The 21691-nt window shown below is 42.4% G+C and overlaps 1 protein-coding gene across 2 annotated transcripts in view; it reads right to left on the minus strand.

The window, feature by feature from the left end:
• SH3RF1 (SH3 domain containing ring finger 1) overlaps nucleotides 1-10044 on the minus strand; it is a 95686-nt gene extending 85642 nt beyond the window's left edge. Inside the window, exons 1-2 of one of the 2 annotated variants that reach the window (XM_067297895.1) lie at nucleotides 9949-10044; nucleotides 8098-8587 (exon numbers count right to left, since the gene is read on the minus strand). In XM_067297895.1, the coding sequence (XP_067153996.1) occupies nucleotides 8098-8484 (387 nt within the window). In that variant the 5' untranslated portion in view covers nucleotides 8485-8587; nucleotides 9949-10044. Of the gene's footprint in view, nucleotides 1-8097; nucleotides 8588-9664; nucleotides 9747-9948 lie in introns of those variants that run through there. The other variant, XM_067297894.1, reaches the window with a different exon arrangement.
• Nucleotides 10045-21691: the final 11647 nt, after the last annotated feature.

The raw sequence follows: 21691 nt of genomic DNA on the forward strand, positions 1-21691 counted from the left end.
AATTTGGTATTCCAGAGAGCATGAGAAGAAACAAAAATGTGCATATATGATTTAGAGAAACTTCTCAAAGTGTCTTCTACCAATCGCTGCAGAATATTAATAGGCATCTATCTCCACTTTCTCAAATTAAGAGATTTCACACATAAAAGTTGTACCTTGCCCCTCCTTACTTCCATAAGAGGGAATACATTCAGGAACATATTTAAAACTGAACAGACTACAATAAATATTAAGATGCACTTTTGTTTCTATTTTTAATAAGGGGGAAAAGCAAATTTTGTACAAATTCATACAAATACAATCCTGAAGATCAGCCATCATCAGGTAATGATTTTCTAACCTACCAGCACAGAAATCAGTCATGAAACTGACTGTATTAACTGCCGCTTTTTACATATTTCTACAACTATGTTTTTCCCCAAATGGTATACTTTGCAATCTGATCTATCAGCACACTGCAGGCCTCTTCTACAAGCACGCTGACCAGTGGATGTTTAATGATATGACATTTCTATAAACTATTTTATTCTGTTAATGCTTGTTCACAGCTGATCTAAACATCTATTCCAATCTATACCCGCTACTATGCTTGGCTACCCCCATATTTGTTTTCAATCCTTTAATAGAGTTATTGACCTATGAATGGCACATTTTCAACCACATTAAGAGGTTTCCTTGTGACAACAAAGTCCTGCCAGGCCATCAGTTGGCCAAGGACTGTGATGACTACAACAGCAGCATTCATTCCAGTTCCTACCAGACCTACGAATCTGGCTAAACAGTCAAACTGTACTAGTTGCTAGCCTGAGCTATCTTCTCCAGGGTGCTTAGGCTAAAAGAAAAACGATTGCTAATGTCATACATTGAGTCCAACAGCTAGTCAGAAAAGCTCAAGTCCTCACCCATCAGAAGGTGGGCCAATGTCCCTAGTGCCCCAAGTTGTGTGCTGAGCTCAAACACCTGGCTGGCAGAAAAAACCTGGCTCCGTTTTCTTCACTTTTGGCATTACAGCTGCTTCAGCAGTTCCCAGGCATGCCTACTGGAGCCCGAGCAACTGCTGCTGCGGTAGTATGGGTGCGGGGCTTAGAGTTTTCCTGTTATTTTTCCGGGTAGAGACAAGCATGAGAATGGAAATGTGGGTTTATAATACAGTGCAACACGGCTAAACTTAGTAGAAATTTGTGGAACAAACTTCTACTTGTAGGTTTTTCTTTTCTCCTCAACTTAGAAGAGCTTATTGCAAATGATCTCATTGCATGATCTCATTGCCATTACAGAGACATGGTGGGATAGCTCGCATGACTGGAGTGCCGTCATGGATGGCTACGTGCTTTTTAGGAAAGACAGGCCAGGAAAGCGAGGTGGTGGAGTTGCTCTTTATGTGAGAGAGCAACTGGAATGTATTGAGCTGTGCCTAGGGGTGGATGAAGAGCGAGTCGAGAGCTTATGGGTAAGGATCAAAGGGCAGGCTAGCATGGGTGACACTGTTGTGGGTGTTTACTACAGGCCACCTGATCAGGAAGAGGAAGTCGATGAGGCCTTCTACAGACAGCTGGAAGTAGCCTCACGATCCCAGGCCCTGGTTCTCATGGGGGACTTCAACCACCCCGATATCTGCTGGAAAGACAACACAGCTAGGCACAAACAGTCCTGGAGGTTCCTGCAGAGCATTGGTGACAACTTCTTGACACAGGTGGTGGAGGAGCCAACAAGGAGAGGTGTGCTGCTGGACCTCATACTAACAAACAAAGAAGGACTGGTGGAAGATGTGAAGGTCGGGGGCTGCCTTGGCTGCAGTGACCATGAGATGGCAGAGTTCAGGATCCCGCGAGGAGGAGGCAGGGCACTAAGCAGGATCACAACCCTGGACTTCAGGAGAGCAAACTTTGGCCTCTTCAGGGACCTACTTGGAGGAATCCCATGGGTGAGGGCCCTAGAAGGAAGGGGCGTTCAAGAGAGCTGGTTAATATTCAAGCATCACTTCCTCCAGGCTCAAGAGCGGTGCATCCCTATGAGTAGGAAGTCAAGCAAAGGAGGTAGGAGACCTGCATGGATGAGCAAGGAGCTCCTGGCAAAACTCAACCAGAAGAAGGAAGTCTACAGAAAGTGGAAAGGGGGACAGGCCACTTGGGAGGAATATAGGAACATTGTCAGAGTATGCAGGGATGCGACGAGGAAGGCTAAGGCCCGTTTGGAATTAAATCTGGCGAGAGATGTCAAGGACAACAAGAAGGGCTTCTTCAAATACATCAGCAGTAAGAGGAAGACTAGGGAAAATGTGGGCCCTTTGCTGAATGGGGTGGGTGCCCTGGTGACGAAGGATGCAGAGAAGGCAGAGTTACTGAATGCCTTCTTTGCTTCAGTCTTTACTGCTCAGGCCAGCCCTCAGGAATCCCAGACCCTGGAGGCAAGAGAGAAAGTCTGGAGAAAGGAAGACTTTCCCTTGGTGGAGGAGGAGTGGGTTAGAGATCATTTAAGCAAACTTGACACCCACAAATCCATGGGCCCCGATGGGATGCACCCACGAGTGCTGAGGGAGCTGGCGGACATCATTGCTAAGCCACTCTCCATCATCTTTGAAAGGTCATGGAGAACAGGAGAGGTGCCTGAGGACTGGAAGAAAGCCAATGTCACCCCAGTCTTCAAAAAGGGCAAGAAGGAGGACCCAGGGAACTACAGGCCAGTCAGCCTCACCTCCATCCCTGCAAAGGTGATGGAGCAGCTCATCCTGGAGGCTATCTCCAAGCATGTGGAGGAAAAGAAGGTGATCAGGAGTTGTCAGCATGGCTTCACCAAGGGGAAATCATGCCTAACCAATCTGATAGCCTTCTATGATGGAATGACTGCCTGGGTAGATGAGGGGAGAGCAGTGGATGTTGTCTCCCTCAACTTCAGCAAGGCTTTTGACACTGTCTCCCATAACATCCTCATAGGCAAGCTCAGGAAGTGTGGGCTAGATGAGTGGACAGTGAGGTGGATTGAGAACTGGCTGAAGGGCAGAGCTCAGAGAGTTGTGATCAGTGGCACAGAGTCTAGTTGGAGGCCTGTAGCTAGCGGTGTCCCCCAGGGGTCAGTACTGGGTCCAGTCTTGTTCAACTTCTTCATCAATGACCTGGAGGAAGGGACAGAGTGCACCCTCAGCAAGTTTGCCGACAATACAAAACTGGGAGGAGTGGCTGATACGCCAGAGGGCTGTGCTGCCATTCAGAGAGACCTGGACAGGCTGGAGAGGTGGGCAGAGAGGAACCTCATGAAGTTCAACAAAGGCAAGTGCAGGGTCCTGCACCTGGGGAGGAATAACCCCAGGCACCAGTACAGGTTGGGGGTTGACCTGCTGGAAAGCAGCTCTGCGGAGAAGGACCTGGGAGTGCTGGTGGACACCAAGTTAAGCATGAGGCAGCAGTGTGCCCTTGTGGCCAAGAGGGCCAATGGTATCCTGGGGTGCATCAGGAAGAGTGTTGCCAGCAGGTCGAGGGAGGTGATTCTCCCCCTCTACTCAGGCCACATCTGGGGTACTGCATCCAGTTCTGGGCTCCCCAGTACAAGAGGGATGTGGCACTACTGGAGCAAGTCCAGCAAAGGACTACAAAGATGATTAGGGGACTGGAGCATCTCTCTTATGAGGAAAGACTGAGAGAGCTGGGCCTGTTTAGCCTGGAGAAGAGAAGGCTGAGAGGAGATCTTATCAATGAGTACAAGTATCTGAAGGGAGGGTGTCGAGAGGATGGGACTAGACTCTTTTCAGTAGTGCCCAGTGACAGGACGCGAGGCAACGGGCACAAACTGAAACACAGACAGTTCCATCTGAACATGAGGAAATACTTTTTCACTGTGAGGGTGACAGAGCACTGGAAGAGGTTGCCCAGAGAGGTTGTGGAGTCTCCTTCTCTGGAGATATTCAAAACCCACCTGGACGCGATCCTGTGCAAGGTGCTCTAGGTGACCCTGCTTGAGCAGGGGGGTTGGACTAGATGATCTCCAGAGGTCCCTTCCAACCTCAACCATTCTGTGATTCTGTGAAATGTCTGAGATGTTAATGATTCCCAAGAGAAAAACAAAGCATTAGGAGTACACTGAGCAAGAATTTATTCAGGCAGGTAGAAAGTCCCCTTCCACACCTGAACCATCATCTTCTAATAACCTGTAATGATCCTTTACCATCTCCCTTCTAGAAGAATTCACCACAAGTGATATTACTAGAGGTTTCTCTAGTTTTCCAACAGATTAAAGACAAGAGGGTGGGAAAGAAAAAAAAGTGTTCTTAAGACTTTTTCATTGTCTGCATTATAAAATTTTTCACTGCCATACAGTACAATACATTGGAATAACACTATCAATATTCATTCAGCATAAGAATCAGCACTATTTGGCATGGCCAACCTTTGAGATATTCACACTTTTCTTTGAAAAGGTAAACTACTCACTTATTTCTGTCTACCTACACTGTTTGGAAAACAGTCTGAGACTTTAAATCAAAAAAAAAAAAAAAAAAAAGTCAACCATAATAAGCTTTTCAGACTATATAGACAACTTGGCTAAGTATTCCACAGAGAAGAAAGCATTTACATCAGGAAACTACTTGGACTATAAGGAAAGTAGCAGGAGAATTAGCATGTCTTAGGCATATATGAATTCAAGAGAAAATACATGTATCATCTTTAAGTCATCTTAAAATAAACCTCGTTCCTGTCATTCAGACATTAGAGTGGATCTCCAACTTCTACCAATTGACAGAGTGAAGTTTAAGGCTCCTTCAATAGGCATACTCAGTAAAACTACCTTAAGGAACTTAATACCTACCTACATACATACACTAGACATGCTTTCAAATTTATGTTCATATTATGAATTTTCTCACTTTTTTAAAAAGTAAGTACCCTAAATATTTTCACAACATCCTTTTAAGGAAACAAGGCTCATGTGATCATGCAGTCCTTCACTAGCCCCCAAAAACTTGCTCCTGATGACCATTTCCAATCAAATTCAAGAGCAGGCTGCAGGTCTTAATACTCTTAAAAGCTGTCAAACTAGAAAGGTTTTCACTAAAGAAAGCACTAAATTAGCATCCACAGCAAAGAGAAAGCTGTGGCATGAGCTTAACTATTATTTGTCCTCTCAGGCAAGCTGGCTGCTGGGAGCAGAGGAGCCGGGCAGTCAGCAGAGGTTCACGCCAGGTACAGCACTACGCTGCCTTTGTCCAACCGGCATCCAGGGAGAGGAGCAGAGGGCTTTATGGGGCAAAACAGACAGGAAACAGAAAGGCTTTAAAGAGTTGTGGGGAGAAGCTGCAGTTATTACAGTGGTGGAAGATCATAAAGATTACAGCGAGGAAGAGGGTTATTGCAGTGGGGGAGATGCAAGGCATGGGGCACATCAGTGAATCCCCCCGGCTCGGTTAGTCTGGGGCTCAAGGCTCCTGCCCAGTTGTTTGTTTATTGCAGTGTGTCGCCACATGTGCCCAGGGAATGCAACACACAGAGGACTCTGTAATAAGAGCGCCAGCAGCTCCACAGTTGCTGATACAGCTCAGGAAATCGTGCTGCAGTACATGCTATATTAACTGTTTTTGAAAATTATGGCATCCTCTGAAAGGGCATTTACGAGTTTAGTATTTCTGCAGGGTATAAGCAGAATGTTTATGACTTGACAGCCCTCATCTACATTCACTTCATTTAATGTAACAGCAGCTTTCATTTATTAGTTCCCCTTCAGCAAAATTAGTTCAAGAAATCTGACCCTGCCACTCATCTAGAAACATTTTTTTTCCCCGATTCCCTGCGAGGAATTGTATTTGTAACCATCTTGATGCTACAGTTACCAAAACAAATAGAGCATTTACCTCAACGCTGTCCATTACATTGGCATTTTATTTTCTGAACTTTTTTTTTTTTTAAGCCTACTTTTCATATAGCAAGGGAGAAAGTTTCTCTTATCTCCCCCTCCCTACCCTTCAGAATAAGCTCATGTTCTTGAAAGTACTGCCTTTCTAATAAAAAAGGACTCTGGACTAAGTGGACAAAAGATGAGAAGATCATTTTTCCCATTCTCCCAAAGGGAAGACAACACAAGAATGCCTGTTTTACCTTAAGGAACTTTGAAACCCTGGAAACAAAGATGCGTTCAGACTTACTGTAAAGTGCTCAAGTCTACCAATAATATTAACTGAGTATCAGTTAATTGCATGAGGAATCCACATGGTCACAATTTCAATGGCACATGGTATAACATAACTAATAAACTGAAGCAACATTCCATATGTTATCACTTTCCACTCTACAGAACATCTGGAAAAGCAAATGCTGCACAACAGGATATTGTAGAACATTAAAAAGAGAGAAGAATATTCTATATTCAGTTTTATTATTTTTCTAATAAGTCTTCAAGAAACTCTGAAGTGCATTCATTCACATATGTAGCACATTGCTGCACCAGAAACCTTTAAGAGGAGGAGCAGTCTTTGAAAGCATATAGTTATTTACCAAGGTCTACATGACAGTACATAAAGAAGTTATACAGATATTTTGCTTTGAGTTGAAGAGCTTCTGCAAATGAGAGAGATCATAGTAAACTCCTTAATGTTCTGGAGAAAACTGGATTTTTTTTGATACTGCTGAAATTTCTGTGCTGATCAATATTTAGCTTTTTAAAGAAAAAAAATTATTCTCTCCTTTCCCTTACCAATTAGTCTGTGTATGCAATGACGCCCATTAACAGGGGGTGGCATAATAATTATTATTTTTATATTCTAAAGAAAAGAACAGAATGAGAGCACTAAGCAAAGAAAACACCACAATCTAAAGGAAGAAGACCTGTATTTTAAGTTCTCACACAAACCTAAGAGAGGTATCTAAGACTGCTTAGAGAGGTTCCAGTCATGTAAGTAGTATTTAAGACAAATCAGTGCAAGGCTTCCTTCAACTGTAAGGAAAACTAAATCATTCAACTATACTTGGAAATAAAGATTAGTCCTGCTAAATACACATTTAAGACCCCTCCTTCAAACTCTGTAGGACACTTCTGAAAAATAAACTTCATAATGGTGAAAAACACCTAAACCACTTGGAAATTTCACTTCAAACACAGAAGCTCTGAATGTGCAGGCTTCATAAAACGTGTAGCAAAGCCTTTCAAAGAAGCTAGTCTGCCCTGTCATTAGATAAAACAGAGCAAGGTCAGTCATCTCATAAAACGATCTTTCCTGACACAGGTTCTAGAACGGATAATCATCAATGAGGCTACTGAAGCCTTCAGTATAAAGTATGACAGAGTCTACAGGTTATATGGACCCAAGGAAGGAACAGGAATACAGATATAAGGCAATTTTTTCCTCCATCACAATGCACAAATTTTATAATTACTTAGGAGGAAAAAAAAAAAAAGAAAGAAAAAAGGAAAAAAAACAGGAAAAAATATTTAGAGGAAAAAATACTTAAAGAGGGGGTGGGAGAAGAAAGAGTACAATAATTTACCAATCACAGCAATTCAAAGGTTTTTTTTGTTTTTTTTTTTTGTTTTTTTTTGTTTTAAAAGAAGAGAAGTGAAAATCTAGTCCCTTAAAAGCCAATGGTAAAATTTTCATCAACTTCAACAAGAACAAACTTCCCTGCTGGTGTTTAACACTCATTATATCTAACCTAAAGGAACCTTACTGCTGACCTGAATCATTACAGGAAGTGCAACAGCCAAAATAAAGTCTCCAGACTTGCAGTTGAAAAACCAAGTTCAAGTATTCTTCACAAGGTGTTTATCCTTAAGCTTTCCTCACTTAAGCTTTCCACATAAATTATCTTGTTCTGACTATTTAACTTCCTTTTAATAAGACATTTAAGGTACGGAGGTGCTTTTCTTCTCCCCACCTCATCAACTAAAGTTTCAAGAAGAAAGTATTATCCTTAACTTATTGGTATTTACAGAACAGTAAGCCAACACTGATTTTGCTAAAGTCTGCAGCAGTACTCCCAAGTATTTTGTTTTGCCATATGCACTATCCAATTGCCCTTCCTCCGAAGCAAAGACCATCAACCGTTTTGAAATAGTGCAGAAAAAGATGCAATTGCAACAAAATACCATCTCCGCAATACAAATCTTGGTACTTACCCTAACAGGAGGGCTCCGTGCTTGCACCCTTTGCTGCTGTCCAGCTTGAGAGCTCTGCAGGTCCTTCAATCCACAGTTAGCAGCAGTATTGACCTGGACCCTTAATGCATTTGTGCTACCAGTCCCACCACCAGTGCCAGGTTTTCGAGGCCTCTGTTTGATGCCATCCAGTAGTCTAACCAGCAAAATATTACTGGGAAGTTCATCAACACCGCAGTCCACCAAAGTCCTGCACTCAGGGCACCGAAGCTCATTTCGAGAGCTCACGATGCCCAGCAGACAGCGTTTACAAAATGTGTGCTGGCAAGGCAAGACTTTCGCAGACACGTCAAGGCGTTCCAAGCAAACAGGACACTCCAACAGATCCAGCAAAGCTGATTCATCCATTTTTGTTACGTTATTCAACCAGAAAAACAAATCTTCGCAAAATTTGTGTGTTTCGCGTGCTCCAAGGATATCATGTTACATCCATTCCTCGTCCAGTTGTGCTCTGAAATTTTTTTGAGGGGAAAAAGGCATTAATAACCTGGGAAAAGGAGTCAGCAGGGCTATTTTATCTGCAGATATTCATACAATGAGCAAAATAAATAAAAGCTCTCTAATCTAATTCAATACAAATCATTTTTAAAAATTGCGATACATGAAAGGAACTCCTAAATAGCAATAAATACTTAATAACAATAGCAATTTAGATTAATGTATCTATCTAGCTAAAATATTACAATAAATACTAATAGTTAAGGTTTTTAAATCCAAGTTCTTCTGATTTTAATTTCTAGGAATCCTCAGTTTTCTCAAGTTATTTCACAATAGATACCTCCCCAATACAACATGTTAATAAAGCAGGAACTATGAAAAATAAGCTTAATACATCTGTATCTCTGCATGTTTATCTGAAATTAGCTTTTTTCCCCACAATTAAAGGTGGCAAATGTGAGGTCCTTAAACTATAGCTTGTTCCACAACAACAAAGCATACACCAGCAGGGAACAGCACAGGGAAATTATGTTTAAGCCAGTAACAGCAGAACAGATGACGTTTCCACCATTGCTGGGAAAGGTAAGATCAGTCTTGAAAACAGCCACTAGTTCACAGGCTTTTAAGTTTTCTATGACTAGACGCTTCATTACAATCCTGCCTTGAAGAAGCACTTCCCAACTATTGCAAAACGCTCCCGAGCAGGAAGTGCTGCTGGAATATCACTCGTAGGACACGAATGCTGTGCGTGCAGCGACGGAAGCCAGGGCAGGCACTCAACCAGTTCAATTTACGCAGTAAAGCTGCTGGGAAAGGGACAGAGAGAGAGGAGGGGAGGGAAAAAAAAAAAAAAGGAGAAAAAGAGAAAAAGCCAAAGCACGTATTCTGCAGGCAGCCGTGCCGGGCTGCTCAACAGGCGGGCACACCGCGCTGCTCCCCGCCGCGCCCGAGGGTGTTTCGCCCAGCCCCGCGCAGCCTCAGCCCCGCTTAAGAGGAACTTGCCGGGCTCCGGCCCCCTTCGGCCCGCGGAAACCGCCCGCCCGCTCCCTGCGCGCCGGGCGCATGTCGCCGCGCACGTCTCCGCGCATACCTGTTCCTTAACTGCACATCCATATTGAGTTTTGGGGGGTTATTTTGGGGGGCGGTTCACGTGCGGGCGCGCCCCCTCCCCCCCCCGCCGCCAGCTGAGGGCCGGCGACACCCCGCCGCGGCGGCCCCCGGGCCGGGCGGCGGCAGAGGGCCGGCAGGCACGGCGCTGTCACGCCGCCGCCGGGCCCGGGCGCGGGCCTGGGCCCCCGCCGCGCCGCACCGCCCCTCAGGGGGCGCGGGAGGGCCGGGGGGGAGGCCGGCCCCTCGCCCCCCGCCCCCACTCACCGTGCGGCCGCGCCGCGCCGCCCCCGCTTTGTTCCCGCGAGGAGCCGCCGCCGCCGCTCGCCCCACCGGTGCCTCTCCCACCGCGGCAGCGCCGAGGCTCCCCGGCCCGGCCCAGCCCGGCCCTCCCCGCCGCGCCGCGCAGGGCTGACGCGGGGGGTGGCCCCGCCCCGCCGCGCCGCGCCGCGCCGCGCAGCGCAGCGCCGGCCCCCGCCCGCGTCGCCAGGTGCCGCGGGGAGCCGCCGCGGCCCCCTCACCCCACCCGGGGGTCCCTCGCTGCCGGCCCTGCGAAGGCGGCGCGGCGGCGGCCCCCGGGAGCTGCCGGTGCCGGAGGAGGGGCTCCAAAGGGGCTTCGCGGCCCGGAGCCGCGGGAGCTGCGGCGAGGGCGCGGCTGGGAGCCGGCAGCGCGGGCAGAGGGGCGCCCCGTCCCGCCCCGGGTCCCCCCCGTGGGTCTCCCCTCGCCGCTGGGTCTCTCCCGCGGCCGCTGCGCGCGGCGCCGGGCGGAGCGGCGCAAAGCGGCGCCTCAGGGTGCCCGCGCCTCGGGCAGCAGCGAGCGAGTGACTGGCCCTACACGAATCGCTAATGTCAGAAGCCGTCCGTCACGGGTGTCTCTGCTGGCGCGCACACCTGCGTTCAGCGTATTGTTTGCTCTGCAGGCGGTTTCTGTAAAATACCGCTATACCAGACTGTAAGAATAAAGGATGAAGTGGAGCCTAAGGTACACCTAAATTACTCATAAAATAAAACAGCAAGAACTAATTAAAAAAACCCACGCTTTTCAACTGGATGAGGCACCTCTCCTATGGAAGTGGGACAGTCTAAAGGCAGGTAAAAGTTTTGGTATACTGGTACATTCCAGCTGAATGTCTCTTTACTGCAACTCAAAAAGGAAACGATCCGAAGGCTTCCCTGTTGTGTTTAGTTTTGCTCTATTCAAGTTAACTACGGTTGTTGTCATTCTTACTGGATTTTATGGGCATCTAAAAAACTTTTTTTTAATGCAGGTTTGCATAGGTTGATTGCCTGATAGGCTTTTTTTTTTTTTGTCTTGCCTTCAGGATTTGCTAGCTTGGTTGTTTCCTACAGAATTGCTATTCTATGATTATTGGGATTTCCAAATATATGTGTTCCTACAGAAAGAATCTTTAACTGATTCTTCCCAGTAGAAATAGTAAAAGCTTTAAATGTCTGCACTTTATTAAGAAATAACCTCTCCTCCTCCATGAGTTCTGGAGTTTAGGCAAACTGATACAGATGGAGTTCTGTTCTATGTCTGTGCTTTCTAGGGAGTCCTGCAACATAAATAGAAGAGTATAAACACCTGATACGTAAGAACATTCCCATACCTCATAGTATTCCTGTATTTTGCCACATGAGCACTGCCCCTACAGAAAGAAGAATCATCAGTACATTTAAAACATTGACGTGCTTGTTGTGTCTAAACAAAAGTTCATCTTGCAGTTAGATTTCACTCTCACCTTGATGATAGCTTTTGGAAAGGTTCAACAGAAATAATTTACTAGCCTTTCCAGCATAGTATAGTTTTGTAAGCAACATAGTTATTGTTGGCTAAACTGCATTTGTTGCCTAAGGAAAGTACAATATCTGTTAGAACAGTAGCGACATTGCATTACAGGTGGTGCACAAGAGAAGCAAGATGAAAGTTCAGGGAAGCCGGATAAAAAGACTAGCCCTTCATCAGGGTTGGTCTTTGATAATGTTTTATGTAAAGTCTGTAAAATATTAATACATCTTAGTATACTAGCCAAAGCAGTAAACATTCTGATGAGAATCACATAAATATGTTGCTTCCTGAGCAGCAGTAGTTAATTTTCAACCAACTACCCTTTATGTAAAAAACTGCGGGTGTGCATGCCGATGTACGCCACTGCCCTCTTACGGATGAAGTGTTTTGTCTCAGAGAGGCTAGAACAGGCTGATGCCAGCACTCGAAAGAGCAGGATCTGGACTATTATATTTAAGTATGTATTCATTTTCACATCCGGGCACACGCAAGGAACCATACACCTTGCACATTTTTTACACGAGGAGACCTCCCTTCTTGAAACCATTCCATTCGTATGTACAGTTCATTACTTAGCAAGAGTCATGCAAGGAACTAGATGATGCAGTGGAGAAACTGCATGTTGCATAGGGCAGAGAACTGTTAAGAACACAAATTTGAGGTAAGAGGCAGCTTCTGTCTTCCAATTAGTAAAATCCCTGGACTTTTACAATTGTAATTTCTATTTAAAATATTTTCATATCTGTGAAAATACATTTTACATGTTTTTTCATGTAATAAATTGTACTTCAGAAACTTTCAGACACAAACTTTGTTTTCTCTCTAGTGTATGCCATTTCTCTCCTTCTGGAAGCCACTGGATAAAGTAAGAGAGAAGTGAAGGGCTGTAGACAGAAGAGAACAGCAAAAGGCAAAAAGACTGTCAGCAGCAGAACTGGTAAGCCTGGTTTCGTATGAACCTGTTTTCTGTATCCAGCATCCTTAGTGCAATAAACCTACCATGTCCCCTGTACTCCTCCTTCCCCTGTGCTGATACCTTCTGTTTCTCTTATGGGCCAACCAGCCTACAGGATTTATGTCTTCAGCCGTCTCCACCAATGCAATCATGCTTTCTATTCCCCCACCCTCCCAAACCGTACTGCAATAATTCCTGTTTCTAACACATCTCCAAGTATCCTTAGTTTTTCCTATGTCTTCAAAATACCAGGCAGTGTATGCTGGACCTGGCACTGAACAGGCTGGCTAATTGACCAGTTGGCAGGCCAAGAAGAAGAGATAACTTGATCTCTGTTGAGCACTCTTCTTTAGTAGGGATCATTTGATCTTTTCTGGATATGACCACTGTTTTCCATAAAACCGTTAGAATTTTAATACCTTTAGAAATCTTCTGTCAGGTTTTGCCAATGAAATAAAAGTAATTGGGAAGTGGGCCTGACGGATATACACCATAATCATTTAAATCTGCTTCCTTAGGAAATTTGTCTAAAAAATAGTATAAGACATTTCAGAATAACATTCCACTTGTCAGCATGCAAATCTTTTGAAACATACAGACATTTGTAATCAAATGCACTAAAGAGCAAAAGCATTAAATGTACTGAAATACACTAATGCGTTGAAAAGCAAAACCAGGTCCGATCCTCATTGTAACACTACAAAATGCCACTGAAGATCATAATCCTGATGGCAGGATAACCAGTATGCCTGAAAAAGTAATGTTAGCGATCAGTATATTTAGATTCTTGAAACAAACTGAGCAACTGAATGCTGAGTAAGAGAAACCCTTGCCTGTGGGAATAAACATATAAATAAAACCTATTTGTGAAGTACATCCTCAAAATCTGAGATCACTTCAATGGCTCAAAATCAAAGTAATAAGAATCATGGAGCAAGAGGACTTGTGTCATGTCAGAAAATGTATAAAAAGATAGGGTCTTAAGGGAGCTGTCATCTGAAATTTTTTTATTTGTGGATTTAGGAATTAATTTTAACATTAATATTATTTCTACTGAAAAGAATAAACACACTTTTGCTTTAATATACACTTCTTCATACTAAAATAAACTATATTTTATAGCTAATTTTTTCAGAAAGGATGGTGTTTCACCATCTGTAACTTCCACATTAGCCCATCTTTCCCATCAATCTCAAGCACAGACCAAAAAGGTTAATCTTATTTCCTTGTAAAGTGACCCCCAGAGATGCAGTGGCAATCTCCTTTCAAAGGCTAAAGGCCAAGCAAAACTCCCACTGACATCAGTTTAGTAAGAGTTTACCACTGATGCCCATGCTGATATTACTGGATTTATATGAGCAACTATAGCACACAGTGAAGGATGGCTGACTTTCTTCAGTCCCTGGTGGAAATGGGCAAGGATGTTCTGCCATGACTTTGCTCCTTTCTCATTGAAGAGCTTTTTTTTTTTCAACAAGATGTCTATGCTGCAGTTAGTGCTAGCTTTAAACTATCTAGCTCAATTACTGTTAGTGTAATTCTGGCCACACGGAGCTCAGCATGGTTGGTATTGATTGGTCAGTTTGATGGCAAACTGAGTTTTGTGCTGTCCCTGCCACACTTTGTGTGGTGAACCAGTCGCACCAGGATCAATGACTGTAATACAAATGTACTTCTAAGGCTTCTGTTTGTGCTGTGCAGCAAGAATCTCTGCTATTATTATTCTTATATCTGTGAGGAGGGAGGAAAAAAGGGGTGATATGTTTTCGGTACATTTTGGTTTCTAGTTTTAGATCTTTATTCTGTATTCAAGTAGGTATCTAGCTTAGGGTATAACAAAAGTTGCTGTGCTGTGTCTCAAACCTAACAAGGCTAAGACGATATTTGATTTTTTGATTACTTTTTAGTTTCTTGCTTTCTGGAGGAGGCTTTCATTTGTGTATGAATATTGTGAACTAGCTGTCTGTGACAAAGTGAAGGTGGGATCATACCTTTGCACATACTTTGTTGCTTTTGTAATAACTTTCAATATGAGTCATGATCAGGGAATATGCGGAAGAAAAAAGCAGTCGAAGCATTAAAGAATTACTGGGTTACAAGTTCTCAGTATTTTGCTATGCTCCTCATAACCTCACTGCATTCCCCCCAGGCTGGTCGCTGGAGGACACTTACTGGGCTGATGGGTTCTTATGATCCCTGTAGCCTAGCTGCAGTGTACGCTGCTCTGTCCTGTAGAAATGCAGTAAGGTGCTGGGTGCATGCAAGTGGTCAAGAACTTGATTAAAATGATCATTACACTGTTGGGAACAGAATGCCCTTGTGTTATTAACCAGCAAGCCTGAAATTGCCCTTACTACAAACAAGGTTAAAGAAAAGGCAGAGAAGAATGCTTATTTAAAAAAAATCAAACTAGATCGTACAGCCATGAAGGTTTTAGAAAAGACACAGCAAACAGAAATGCAAGAACCTCCTGTCTAACATGTTTATGCTAAAATCAAGTGAACTGTTTTTGTTCTTACATCCAGCTGATACACTGCAGACCTAATCTAGGTGTTGGTCCAAATACTCCTTTGCTTCTCTAGAACTAGTGCTCTGTCCACAGGAGACATTCTTGCGTGGACAATCCTGTTCAATCCTATTCTAGGAATGTTACAGTCTGATTCAGATCTGCTCTCTCAAAGATTTGTAACTGATTCAGGATGTAGCTTTAGAATTACTGACTGCCTTAGACTTCTTGGAACACTTACATGCCATTTTTATAGTGTGCTAGATTGTTAGCAAATTTTTAAGCTATTAAATAATTTTCCCCACCTGCAAAGGCTACGTACGAGTCACAGTGTAAAACTTCCTGATGAACTGGCTGCTATGTTTCATATCAACAGTAAACTGACAACCATATAAATGCGTAAGTAGAATTACTGCATTACTGTAGATTGGGAACAGACAGAACTGTAATCAGCCACTTTGGGGTGATAATGGGTTAGAGTGACTGAATTCCAATTTTATTCTTCAGGAACATTGTGACAAATATTTAGAGCTTTCAAAACACAAATATCTGAGGCAAGTTGCAGGGCCCAAACTATTTTTTTCCTTTTAAACATGCAAAGACATGAATACAGTAAAAGATAGTCAACATTAAACATTCATAAAACTTTACTTAGTCTCCATTACCATACCTCATTACCATGGTATCTGAAAGAAGCTGAACGTCTGGAGACTAGATGCTTGGCATGTGTACTATTTAAACAAAAAAATACGATAGTGGATAGGAGGAGCTGGAAGAGCTAAGGAGAGTCAAAGACACCTTTGTAGGTGGACTGTGCAGAGGGCAGGTTTGTTGTGGGCATTGTGAGAAGACTACATGAGTCACGTCAGGTCTACAATTCCTGGTTTCTGTCTTTTGTTTGTATTTGTGTTTTATACTTCCAGAAAAGCATTTCAGCTTCTCTCTCACTCTGAAATCCTATGAGGCAGACAAAGTTAGTCAACAAACTTCATGAACAGGAAGGAAGCCACAGCACTGTGCTATTTTATCTTGTGAGGTCCTGCACTCAAATGAGCCGTTCTAGAGGCAAACATCCTTGGCCAAGGCCTGTACATGAGCGTCTATCCCCCCCAAAGTAGCAGGCTGGAAGCTCTGGCACTCTTCACCTTTTCACGCAAAATATACCTTTAGAACATACCATTATGCACCTCCCTTAGTCTTTGGCCTTTCAACCAGCTGAGAAGTATTTGTGTCCACTAATTCTCTTTTGGTGCAACTGCACCACAATTAAATGAAAATTCAGGAAATTCTACAGGTCTTAACAAACAGCTGATGTCTCATTCTACGAGCAGTTACTGCAAGGCTCCTGTGTGTTTACAGAAGGACAAGTCTTTACAAACCAGTTGTGCTTTTGTGGTAGCTAAAGAATGAGAAATGTATAGCAGCAGCAAGCATGTCTGTACTGTGGTTCATGTGCGCTTTATGGTGAGTCCTGAAGTTCCTGTTTTGTCCAAATCCAGGAATCTGTTGAAATGCACCACAGTCCCTTCACCTAGATCTCCTCTGCAATGAAACTTGGTCAGCTTGGATTTTGTCCCAGAAGAGAGTCAGAATGTAGCTGTGCAACACTCCCAGGCTTAGGAGCAGGGGAACAGTAAAATGCTCCAGGATGCATATGTGACACCTTTCCATATGTTTTTAGAGCAAATTCTACAAGAAGAATTTACTAGCTTGTTTAAATTCTAAAATAAGCCATTTTAGAGTTTTGAGTGCTGCAATAGTTTGATAGCTTGCCAAAAAAAATAAAACCATCTGATAGAGTTGTAATGTTAGTTCATAAAAGCATGCTCAGCTAGTTTCTTTAAAAAGATTTACTTCCTTAAAATAGTATTTTCCTACTAAAACTGCCTGCTGGGCAGAGCTCTTTGACAGGCCAGTAGAATTATCAGCATGTTTAGTTTTCAAACAGCTCTGCCACACTTGCACAGTTCTGCTGTGCTATCAATAATATGAGTGATGAAATAGGTTTTGTACATGTTTGCATACTAAGATATAAAAATCAAAATATGTTACAAAATTTGAAGTGCACTAACATTTCTATCCAAAAGTAGTCAAACCAGTATCCTTACCCCAGGGTAAAGCTCTTCCTTTGACTGAAGCATCCCTTTTTGGAACATATCCTCAGATACAAGGAAAGTTGCATTTTAATTAGCACAAATTTAATTAATTAGTACAAATTATACCTATTGTGTGGTCTGAAAGCTACAGAAGCCCCCTTCATAGCTTCAGATATCTGTGATTTCAGGTACACTTAAGAAAGCATATAGGCAGAGGTTCAGATGTGATCAATGTACTATCATTTTCTTGTATAACATCTTAGAAGCAAAAAGCAAGAATTTCCAACAAAGCTTGATTCTGAAGGAAAATTTCCTACATGAAACCCTGACAAATTTTGAATTATATGGGGATGAAGGTAGGGGAATAAAGGGACAGGGACTGTGTAGACAAATAAACTGTCTTTAGATATTTAGCAATCGTCATTGCTTAATATAATAAGAAAAGTTCCCATAGATTGCCACTAACCTCCACCCATGCTAGAAAGAAAAGAAAGAATCAGGGGAGTAATCCTTCCTTCTCCTTTTTCCTTGTCAAAATTCATATCAGAAGTTGTTCGTGGTTGCCTAATTTACTGAGTGTCTGACTTGCTGTGTTATTCCTGTCATTGTATTACTTTTGCTACCATAGTTTTTCTCTACAAATTGGGGAGTATAGACAAAAAACCCTTTTACTTATTCAAAATAAGATTAAGAAGGTGAGATGAATTTATGGAGTATTTATGGCACTACTTTGTATTTCTTTTATAAAGCTTGGGACTTGGCTTTCAAGTTGATAAAGACACTGAGACACAAGATGAATCCTCTGAGGCTTCTGGCACTACAAGGCTATATAATCGCTTTGGGATTGCCAATTTTTTTTTTTATTATTTTATTTATTTATTTTTTTTTTTTTTTGTAGCTTTGTGTCACTTTCACTCCCACACATCTGGCAACAGCCCTCTCTGCACTGGCTTAGTTTAAAAACTTATCTCATAGATCATTACTAGCAATCAATTCCAGTCTTTGTACTTACTTATATTGTCCCACAGCCTGGAGTCACTGATTTTGTGGAACTAGGAATTTGGTCTATAAAATATCTACTCACAAAAAACAGAAAATATCCCCCCAAACGGACCCTCTAGCTCTTTGTTTGTGAAGTTGGCTCTGAAAATGTAAATCACATCAAACTGATTCTGCGGGCCAAAGAAAACAGGCAGCTGGATTCCATCCCCTTTAGCTAGGCACCAGCCCTTAAATATCTCTTGAATATACACTTTTATATGAGCTACAGTCAAACTCATTTTCAATTATTATTTTCCCACATGTCCCAGAAATTCAGACACCAACTCTGCATATGGATGTGACTAGGGCTCTGACAATGGATAAATATGCCAAAAATCTGTTAGCAAGCACCACTCCAAACTGCTAATGCATTTCTACCAGCATTCTTCTCTAAAGTCACACCTCCACTAAAAAAAGGGTGTATTTTTCATCTATGTCACAGTCCTTAAATATAGATGAGGCAGCTGCGGTCAAAAAACTTGTCAGGAAATGCTCTGAGCTAGGTGTTTTCCTGTGTGCTAGTTCACATTAGTTGGTGAGCATTTTTCTGCAGTTGCAGATACAATTGGAAGCATTTTTATTAATAGTATTTATTGTGCTGGTTTCTTTTTAGATGACAGTGATGTGGAGCATGAAAGCCGACTCGCCTCATACATTGAGGACTGCAGCTTAAAATGAAAAAGCCTGGAAAGTGAAGAATAGGTAAGACAAAGGAGGGAGATAATGACTAGCATAGATTCAGTTCTCTCTGCAAGATAAATTAAATGATTTGCTGGACAGGAAACAAAGGGACAATTCCCAGGACTAAACCACACATCTCCAGTCTTGTGACCTATCTCCTAGAATACCCTAAAGGAGCACCTGTTGCTGGGCAGCAGAGACATTCCCTAGTTGTGGGGAAAAATGGTATGGAGAAGCTCGAGATGCAGTGTACTCTACTAACCCTCCATTCCTGGTCATCAGATTTCAAAAGAGAAATTGGCAACTGACAGGTAATAAAAACAGAATATTCTCCAAGAGTTCCAACAATCCTTCATGAATACTTTATCCCAGCAAAAAACATAGCAGAGTGAAAAATCAGGATATAACTAACTTGAAATGCTTTCCCTTTCTATTTTCATAGGACAGATTAACAATGTTTTGACCCTAGGTAGTGCTACATAACATGAAACATGGTAGTTTTAACCAAAATACCAGGTTTCCCAGATGATGATCCAAGAACAAGCTGTAACTTATTTTTTGTCCTTTTTATTTTCACTTTCCCAAGCGAATAGCACTTCTGAGTGCTTGGAAGTGTTTATTAATCAGTCCTGATACATATCCACATACGCTGCCACCTTAAATGAGGTTAGCTGGTTATAGCTGCTGTGGGAATCTTAATTCACTTTCATTGACTTGGGGGGAGATAAGTCAGAAACAGTACTGTTTTAATTGTTTGCATTTACTTGGCAAATACTCATGTCAATTTAAAAGTTCCCATGGGAGGTGTCAAGAGGTCACTGACATTTTCCTGGGCAAGAAAGGGAGAATGGTTGAAACCTTGGCCTCGCTGCTTTCTTTAGCGTTTTTCTTCATTTGATTAGTGCTGTACTAGGCGCTTTTCCCCACGGCTGCCATTAGAAGAGGGAATGAGAGAATGTAAAAATGTTAGTAAGAAATGTGGGCAAGAGACACAAAAAGGGCTTCCCTGCTGTTTTATTTGACTAATTCTAGGCCTGGGTAACAGTAAACTTTGTCACAGAACGTGTGCGTGTTAGAGATATATTCTATACCCCTTAAAACTCCCAAATGCTTTCAGCAGATTTTTCCAGTTCATTCTATTATTCTACAGTGTCTTCTGTCCAAGGATCACAAAGCCTGCTGACCTCTCTGTTATCAAATGGCAAGGAAATACAGTTCCCTTAGGCTCAAAAACCATCAGGATTTGATTTCCAGAAATGAGGCACCTACAATTTCCATTAATATCAATGAAATTGTAGGTGAGCAGTATATTTTTCAGACACCACTAAGACAGACTACAGAAATTCAAAAGAAAAAAAAAAAAAAGACACCCAGCATCTTATAGGCCTTGTACCCAAGGCTTCCAGATTTAAGCTGAAAATACCTGAGTTGAAGTATCAAATACAGCTCTGTTAAAGCTAGTGACTATAGGAAGGGATCCAACCTGTTTCATACCACAGATTAGTGCAGTCCCCCCAGAAAGACCCCACGCTTTATCATATGACAGAACAGCAATTTCTCAATTTCTAGATTTTAAAATTGTTTCAGTAACATTAATCCAAAGAAATAGACAACATTTCTCACAATTTTAGCTGCTGAGAGACAGAATAAAACATCGCTGGAGAGTTTTGCCAGCAAGTGAAAACAAAAATAGTGTTAAGTAAGTACATGACCCCATCCTTTTGATGGAGATTACTATCACGTGGCAGAACAAGCAGAATGAAAGATGTGCTTATATCCTCACCAACTGCAGTCCAAAGTCACATGACTTGGCTCCAACTGACCTTCGCAGCAGTTTAATCAAGGGTGCTATGCTTTGTACTGAAGCATGAGTTTGGGCACACATTTCAGTCTGCTGGACTTAATAACCTTAAGCAAATGAAAAGAATAGACAGCTGAGAGCAGTTGCCTCTCAAAAGATCACAATGCGATTTGATAGAACTTAACCTGTCCAATCTCTGAAGCTTGCTTTAGAAGTTTTACTGTGCTTGGGGGTTAGGGAGGGCTTATCACTGTGTGCACTCATGCTCCACTATTGTATGTATGCCTAAATATTGATATTAATGGTGGAAAATCCTTCCATTACCAATCTAAGCAGACTAGTTACTGGTAGTATCCCTGCATGGTTAACAGAGGCCATGGGCCAGGATTGAAATGTGCTCCCTTCCCAACTGGCAATACTTAACCCCGTCGTCTCTTAGAGTCAGAATTTGCTGGAGTTTCCTTCTGGACAAACAAGTTTGCCCAACGTAGAGAAAGCAATAGTGGCCATCTGAGGAAAGGAGGCACTACAGATATAGTGAATTAAGTTATTCAGGGCACTGAGATCATTAACTGACATTAAAGTTCATGGTGGAACAGGGTACTATTCCATGCAATCAGTAGGTTGTTTAACAGCTGAAAAAATACCATATTATTTGTAGCTAAGACTCACATCAGAGATGTTTTATTGCTGTGGAAAGAATTCTTCACATATGTTTACTAACAATTTAGAAGGTCAATGTTTTACCAAGCCTTCAAAACTATTGAGCATGAAATACTAAAAAATACTAACATTTCTTATAATTAAAAAGGCAAAAAGTATGTCAAGTGTGAGTCCAAATCTGTGCTATTGAGAAGCTCAGCTGCCATGATAATTTTCCCCTTTTGACTTTCTCTGACACAGTCTGAAAAAAAAGGCTGTAAAATACTCTAAACTGCCATTTAAGTTATCAAAATTAATGCCAGTGGGAAAGGATTAACCAATCTACAATAATGGCAAACTATATGCAATTTCTTATCGTCTTTTAGGCATCTTTATCAAGAGTTATTATGGCTTAATACAAAGGAAGAAATAGAGTTTATAGAAAATACACTAGCTACACTAGTTTATAAAAAGGAGGCTATCTGACCTATCTTTAGCA

This window comes from Apteryx mantelli, chromosome 5 (assembly GCF_036417845.1).
Source record: "Apteryx mantelli isolate bAptMan1 chromosome 5, bAptMan1.hap1, whole genome shotgun sequence".
NCBI classification, from domain to species: domain Eukaryota; kingdom Metazoa; phylum Chordata; class Aves; order Apterygiformes; family Apterygidae; genus Apteryx; species Apteryx mantelli.